At 50.7% G+C, this 7,676-nt stretch overlaps 1 protein-coding gene across 1 annotated transcript; it reads right to left on the reverse strand.

Annotated features, from left to right (window-relative positions):
• Positions 1-4,312: 4,312 nt before the first annotated feature.
• LOC128276907 (spondin-1) lies at positions 4,313-7,364 on the reverse strand. Its single transcript, XM_053015370.1, has 5 exons — positions 6,511-7,364; positions 6,098-6,443; positions 5,859-6,023; positions 5,599-5,783; positions 4,313-5,521 (listed from the first exon to the last, which is right to left on the reverse strand). Exons 1-5 carry the CDS (start codon positions 7,258-7,260, stop codon positions 5,213-5,215), a joined length of 1,755 nt encoding a protein of 584 aa, XP_052871330.1. The 5' UTR covers positions 7,261-7,364; the 3' UTR covers positions 4,313-5,212.
• Positions 7,365-7,676: the final 312 nt, after the last annotated feature.

Below are 7,676 nucleotides of genomic sequence, written 5' to 3' on the forward strand. Positions count from 1 at the left end.
CAGAATGAATGAACGAGTATTAAAAGGAAATTCTTCACTCACGGATCCACGGACGGACGGAAAAGTATCGCTTGGAGAAACAGTAGAAAGAGAAAACGCAGGGTGATAAAAAATGGCGTGCTGCTTGGTTGTTGCTGCGAGGTTTTGTTTTCTTATAACGAAGTCAGAAGAATGGCCCAAGATAATATCCTTCTATTTATTAGAAAACGAATCGAAGTGGCACGAGCGACCGGTGAGATCGGTTTGATTTGTGGATGGTGATTTACGGGGCGAGATACCTCGGCCGACGCCCGGGTGGCGTTTTCTGGCACCATTTTTTGTTTTCAGATTTGTTCGCTATGAAAAATGATCATTTGCCTATCATGGGAACGATTGGAGGAAGTTGGAGGAAAAAAAGTTTACTACAATAAATGTTAAAGCTAACGTTCATAACTCTATGTACAATGCGAGCCCCCGATGTTCGGTTAACTTTATCGGCTCAAAACTTTAACGTATTAGCTACCGTGTCGGGTCGGGATCTTCTTCGCCCATGGAAAGGCGCACAAAAATCCAATAAATATAGATTGTTTCGATGCCGGCAGTGGCGGCATTGCCCTCAGAGGCGGCCCGATAAGAAGTGCTTAACGAAGAGCTATTTTTCCACCATCTTATCTGCTCGGTTCGCAACGCACAGCCCGGCGCCCTCGAGGAAACCCGGTAGCCGGAGAGCGTTCCGACGAGCCAACAATATTCCGGCCGGCTTACTCATCGGATCGAATGTTGTTCGTTTACAGGTGAGCGAACGGTAGGCTCCCGGAGGTATTCGGAGTTCGCGTGTTAACCGAGTTAACGAATCGCCGGAACGTTCGACGTTTCAAGCAAACTGCTCGAAATTGTAGCCGTGAAACTCACGGCTTCAATTCTGCGCCGAACCCGATTAGAATACACAGATAATGACAAGAAATTATACTCGCCGAATTTGTGGCCCAGAATGAAGCGAAAGTTCAAACGCAAAACGGGAATTCTGAGGTGTCTGCTGCTTGTTTGCGCTGCGCCCGGACAGGCCAGGTCAGTGTTTTTCCATCACTTGATCGGAGTCTAGACGTCATGTTGCATGGCGTTCGTTGCGTTTGTAATAGTTGCAACCTGTTTGTATGGCCGTTGAAGAACTATCGACGGAGTGGTCGAATTGTGAGGCAGGTCAGTAATGGTCGCCACAATGATCGAGAGGTTAGAAAGAGACGGGAAATCGGAGTCTTCCTATCCTTTAGCACTATCCATTCAACGTTGTGATGCGTTCGAATCTGTTCTTCTCAGTGATCAGACGTGCATGAGGCGTGTGCAGATAAAACCTGTCCTTAGACATAACAGAGACAAGAAAGGTTTAAACTCATTTGCTATCAAGTTCCCGAACCGAACCTCCGCCCAAGACCTGCCCCAACGCGAAACCTGTTCCGGCGAACAGGGGACAGTGAAGAAATGATGATTTGCTGTATTGTGTCTGACTATGCGCTGTCCGGTTTTTGTAACCCGACAACTTGTTAATGGTTCAAAAGAACACCGTATCGAAGAAATTCCGGTGGACATCTTCATACACGTGTTGCACTCCGCGAATTAAATTGATTCGAAACACTATGAGTTGAAGCCGTTGATGCCGTTATTGACGAAAAACTTCAAAACGGATATCAAAACTCGGTCGATCTCAAGAAACGGCGCATTATGAGGAAAAGGCGAAAAAAAAAAAATCCCACAATGTGTCGCATTGTATGGCCTCCAGGAACGCTTCTATGCTCCAGGAACGCCTAGTCTCTTGTGAACCAGGTACATCAGAGAATGCATTAACAACGTTTAGAACAACCTAGTACGACAGCTGGAAGCATCTTCGGACAGATTGTGTGTGGGACAGCCTTACGAACCCATCCGGTGCTTGTGCGATCAGTTCGAGTTTGTGCCTCTCAGTGATCAGACGTACCAGAGATCCCGCTTTCATCTCTCCAGCTTTCGCTTCAAACATGTCCGGATTCTCTGAACCTGAACCTGTTCCGACCGATCTTCACCGCAGTCGGCGAAGAGCCTTACGTCCGGTACGTTGGCTAATTTGGTTAATACTCTTTTGTGTTCTGTCTAAGAAAGCGGGGGGCTTCTCTACCAGGAAACATCTTGTTTGTTTGTTCAACGAAGCTAAGCCCAAATCTAAAGAGTACCGTATCGAAGACACTCCGCTGGACCTCTGCACACACGTGATATACTTCGGGGCGGTAGTCGATGGGGAGTACCTTGAGCTAACGACGCAGGATAAAAAGGTTGATATACAAGAGAAAGGTTTTCAAAAGTTCGCCGATCTCAAGAAACAACGGCCTGATGTACAGCTTTTGTTGGGCGTTAACAAATGGTCAGAAAAAACTTTTCAAAAGCTGACTGCCTCAAGCAATACACGAAAAAACTACATTGATAGTGCCATCCGTTTGTTGAAGCGATATAATTTCGATGGACTAGCGTATAAATGGTACTATCCGAAAGAACTAATACATAATTATGCTACGTTAAACGAAGAAACGAAGCAAGCTTTCAAGAGTGCCGGACACGATTCGTGGACAGTTTCAGTGTCTGTTGACGGAACAGATAAATTCATTGGCGCAGGACTCGACCACAAGCGCATCTGCCAGTAAGTATCAGCAACCGTTTGGTGTTCATTACATCAGTCAGAAAAAATGTGATTATATTTCTAACCTTAGATCGGCTGATTTCGTTCGCCTTCGAGTATGGCGAAAACCGGAGTACACAAAAAAATTCACGGACGTCCCTTCTCCGATGAACCGGCGAAACTTTGACAAAGGTGATCTCAAGCACTACAACGTTGTGGACGCGACAAGAAACTGGATCAATATCGGATGTCCCAGGGATAAAATACAGCTGAAAGTGTCGTTAAATGGCTTGATTTTCGATTTGGTTGACAAGGACGAGCGCGGTGTTAATTCTCCTAGTTGTAGTATTCCGGATTTGGTGCCGTACAACAAAATATGCTCCCGACTGGACAAAAAACAGGAGAAGGACAAAAAGAACTGGGTTAAAGATTGGGACGCGCGAAGTATGTCACCGTACGCGATATCCGGGCACAAGTGGATTGGTTATGAAAATGAAGATTCTCTCGAAGAGAAGGTACATTTCGTGGACAGTGAAGGTTTAGGAGGATTAGTGGTCGATTCACCTGATGCAGATGATTACAGTGGAATTTGTGGAAGGAAGTACCCTTTGCTGACGGCTCTTTTTGAGGCTTACAAACCAATCTGGTCGACCGACGACGACCCCTTTGTCTTTGCCATCGAGCGATCCCGTCGTGATGTGATCCCAAGGGGAAAGAAGAATTCATTTTTATCACGAGAAGAATACACGAATTAAGGCACATATGTTAGGCGATCTTCATTTCTGTGTTCCCCAACGAAAGACCAAGCCCGGCCTCAGTTCCAATGGAAAAATTAAATGCTGTGTAGTCTATGGATTAACTCAGAAAGGTCCACTATGAGCTGTTACGATCAAACGAAACCTTCACCGTTGTTGGCAACAAACGATACAATTGAGAAGCACATTGAAGCGGCACTAATATGCAAAAAAAAATTAAATTGTGATTTTCGAACCACGCCAACGCAAGGCAAGTTGTAGGTGAAATAGTTAAGCACTCGTCGGGACCGTGGTAACACATTTGTATGCTCGTGAAAAAACTTAAATCCAATGGTCGAACCTTAAATACTCAGACACATGGGACCTCAAACACCATACCCGTGGAAGATCGTAGCTAGAAGATGTACTAACTTGTACTAGAAGCTTACGAGAAATGACAGTTTCGAGAGTTTGCTTCGAACCGATAAACATTCTGGACTTATTCTCCGGACTCACGGTCCTGATAGTCCTATCAGGACTAAAGAATGCGCCTACTCAATAAAGTCACTGCGGTACCAGAGGCACTGTAGCCGAGGTTCGGTTCTAAACTATAGATTCGTGCCGACCAAATAGAACCGCCACCCACTGCCGTCGAAAACCCACCAGCGCCAGGAGTAACAAACGGGTTCGCTGTACTGGTGACGTGTTTGGCGTGCCATCCGTGGTGGTAAACGCGGAGCACGGCGGTGGCAGTCAAAATAATGCCAGTATTTGATTTGAAGAGCGCGAATTGTGTTCGATTGGGGTTTAGGTTTTGTTGTGGAAAAACCACCGGCTCCTCGTCGTTGTCCGTGGTGGTTCCCAGTTTCCCAAAATGAAAATTGTATAAAATGAAAGAAAAAGGAAAAAAATCGGCAAAATACAAACCACGCGCCGCAGAGTACAGAGTTACGTGTACTTCATTTTATTCGATCTCGTTAGTTGAAGGATACATGATGGTGTTTGAATGTGTGTGTTTCTATGTGTTCCGTGTGCATTCCACTTCAATCCTGTCTCTAACACACATCAAACTCTCTCTCTCTTTTTTATTGCACAACACGAACCTACTGGAGCCTGCTTTTCTCATTCTATCTCATTTACTCTCTCTATTGGCTATCAAGCTCGGTGCAATCAACGTCACGTGCGACGTGTCAGTGTGGTCTGCTCTACTACTGCTCCTGCTGCTGCTCCTGGCAGGGTTACTAGATCTGCATCGGCGGGCCTATTATACGTAGGTTCGACGATGATGGGTTTCTCATGCTCTGTGTATCATGCACCGGTTTTTGGATTCCACCTACGTTTTTTTAAACTATTTTTTGTGTCCGTGAGGGTGTGTTTGTGTGTTATTTTATTAGTGTTCCGGCACCAGACCGGCTTCGTTTTCTCTGTGGTCTGGTGAGGGAGCCCGCCATGTATGCTTCCGATAAACGAGAGCCGCCGAACCCAACGGGTCCGAAAACACAATGCGTCACCTCACCTCAGCCACAGGTCCTCCGACAGGTCCGACAGGTCCTGACGTACGTGTGTGCGGCTTCCAATCCAATCGACCTGGTCCACACGCCGGGCGCCGACGGTTCCATGCATCAATGTCGGTCGCGCGTTGCGAGTGAGCGGCAAAAAAGGGGATATAAAATATTGAACGAAGGTGGAAAAAATGGGAACGAAATTTTTCATGCGCAGCTCGATTGAAAGGTACGGAAATTCGGCAGCACGGAAAACCGCACAATTCGGGAAAAGCTTTCCGTCGGTGCCGTGACCGGGAACGTCGGGAACGGATCTAACCTCTGCCGGCCGTCGACGCTGGACCGGCGCCGAGTTATTTGCCCAACAGGCAAGGCATGATATCACATTTCCGCTCCTCGAGCCGGTGCGGACAGAAGCGGCCGTTCTCCGGGTTGAGCACGTAGCGGGTGCGCTGCTGGACGGCGTAGTCGCCGCAGGTTTTGCTGCAGGGCGACCAGGCCGACCAGCCGGAGTACTCGCACTCGATCGGCTCGGGCGCGTAGCGGGTCGAGGGCCCCCACGACGGGTTCGTGTCATGCCGGGACGAGTCGCAGTGCGAGAAGCAGCGCTCGACCTTGCGCAGCTTCCGCGGACACCGCTGCCCTCCGTTCGCTGGGTGTACCTGTGAAGTTGCGGAGGTCAGTAAGCCCGCAGAACCTAGGCGGCAAACAAAGAGAAAGGAAGGAAGCAAGGACTGACCAGAATGGTGCGGCTCTTGGCGCGGAATCCTTCGCCGCAGGTTGCGTTACAGGGCCCGCGCTTCCAGTGTGACGTTTTGCAGTCCTGCTTCAGGTCCGTGTCGGAACCGCCGGCGCCGTAGTCGGAACCGCCGGCACTGTTTGTGCTGATTTGGTCCCGTATCGGGATGTTGGTGAACTTCCGGTCTGAGGGCCAGAGAACGAAGGCGGACGTCAGAATCCCGAAACCGAATCCGATTCAACCCAGCCCGGAGCGCTTACCTTTGCTGCACGTATCGAGACAGTCCTCGCGGGACATGAAGTTGTTGTTGTTGCCGCCGCACCCGGTGAAGAACAGGATCGAGCAGTCGTTCTTGTCGCCATCGTAGTACCAGCGGGTCTGCGAGTCCCGACAGTTGCCCGGTTTCGGATCCAGGAAGCACAGTTCTGGGGGGGCAGAAAGAGGACCACGCATTCATTCGAAGACCGGAAATCACGGAAAACCCGAACCTGCTCCGTACCTGGTACACCGTAAAGTCCGTCGCAGGGTGGCAAGTCGTGGCCGCAGGTTACCTCCTCGACCGTCTCCACGCCGTAGCAGGGATCGTTCTGGTCGGTGATGTGCAAATCGTTGTCTTCTCCGTCGCCGTGATCCTCGACGCTGCCGTGGTCCTCGTCATCGTCGTCCTCGTCGTCCCCGTGGGCCGGTCCGCGGCGCCGGGTCATGTAGTAGTTGACGAACCGCTTGTGGTGCACCTTCATGCTCTTGTTGATCGGCATCCGGGTCCGCATCTTGCGCCCCAACCCGCACGTCACGCTGCACGGACTCCACTCGGACCACTGCGTCATCTTGCACTTGGGATTGATCTGTGGTAACGAGACCGCGGACGGATTAGTATTTCAGCTGGTCTGGGAGGGGGGGGGGGATAGTTACGTCGGAGCTGAGGACGGGCTGCGAGATGTCACCACCGCAGTCCTCGTCGCACGGCACGGTCTGCTGCAGGAGCGGCGGGTTCGGCAACCGTTCGCACTTCTTCCGGGCGCCCTTCTTCCGGTACTTCCGCGAGCGAGTTCTGTTGCCCCGCCCGCACGGCGAGCTGCACTCGCTCCACGGGCCCCACTCGGTCACCTCACACTCCGGGTCGCTCTGGTAGGCTTCCTCGATCTCCTGGCTGTTGTAGTCGCAGTCCCGATCCGTGCCGACGCACGGCCGGCGGTCGAACAGCTTCTTCTTGCACTCCGTCTGCTTCGCCTTCAGCGGGTGCCGGTAGACGCGGCGCCGCGTCTGCTTGCCCTTGCCACACCGCGAGCTACAGTCCGTCCAGTCGGACCACGGTTCCGTCTCGCACGCCTGCTTACTCTCGTTTTCCTCCTCGTTGTCCGCCTCGCAGTTCTTCTCGTACAGCCGCTGCCGGGAGAGGTAGATCCGTGCCAGCGGTTTCATCTCCGTGCCGGACGGATCGTAGAACGGGGACCGTGGGTCGTTCGGGAAGTTGGACTTGATGCGCCGGATCACGTCCGGTGGGTTGGTCGGCTGGTCGGGCGCAATGTACGTCGGCCCACTGTCGGTGCCGGCGTCCCACGGGTACAGGTTCAGGATCTTGTTCTCGATCCACGAGCAGTTGGTCAGGCACAGCTCGAGCCCCGACACCCCCACGATCCAGTCGGGCGACGGGTCGATCATGGACACGAGCGACACCAGGTGGTGGTTGGAGTCGACGCGAAACACGGCGAACGTTTTCCCGGTCACATTCGGGTACGAGATGCCCCGGGCCTTGATGATGGTGCGGATTTTGTCACTCTGATGGAGGGACAGAGAGAAATCGATATCGTTAAGCAATTAACAATAACTCCAAAAACAATGATCGGCCGACAAAAGCCTTTTACATTGATAATGTTAGTTGCATGGTGATATATCAAATGTCGTATGATATATTTCCGATTGTTTGAATGATTATGAAAAAACAAAGAACCATTGTAATTCTGACATCTTTACTAACTGCGCATGAAATTCGCAAACCTGATTGACGATCCACCATGAACTTGAGAATCCGGATTGAACCAATTAACGAAGCTTTTAACCCATCCGAATCGATGCTT

This window comes from Anopheles cruzii, chromosome 2 (genome assembly GCF_943734635.1).
Source record: "Anopheles cruzii chromosome 2, idAnoCruzAS_RS32_06, whole genome shotgun sequence".
Lineage (NCBI taxonomy): Eukaryota > Metazoa > Arthropoda > Insecta > Diptera > Culicidae > Anopheles > Anopheles cruzii.

What these genes read in the sequence shown, in the direction of transcription:
- LOC128276907 (XM_053015370.1), bottom strand. Translation starts at nt 7,260, where the DNA reads ATGATCGACCCGTCGCCCGACTGGATCGTGGGGGTGTCGGGGCTCGAG. An exon ending in AGCCCGTCCTCAGCTCCGAC is followed by an intron (nt 6,444 to 6,510) that starts GTAACTATCCCC and finishes TCGTTACCACAG; the next exon opens with ATCAATCCCAAGTGCAAGAT. An exon ending in CGGACTTTACGGTGTACCAG is followed by an intron (nt 6,024 to 6,097) that starts GTACGGAGCAGG and finishes CTGCCCCCCCAG; the next exon opens with AACTGTGCTTCCTGGATCCG.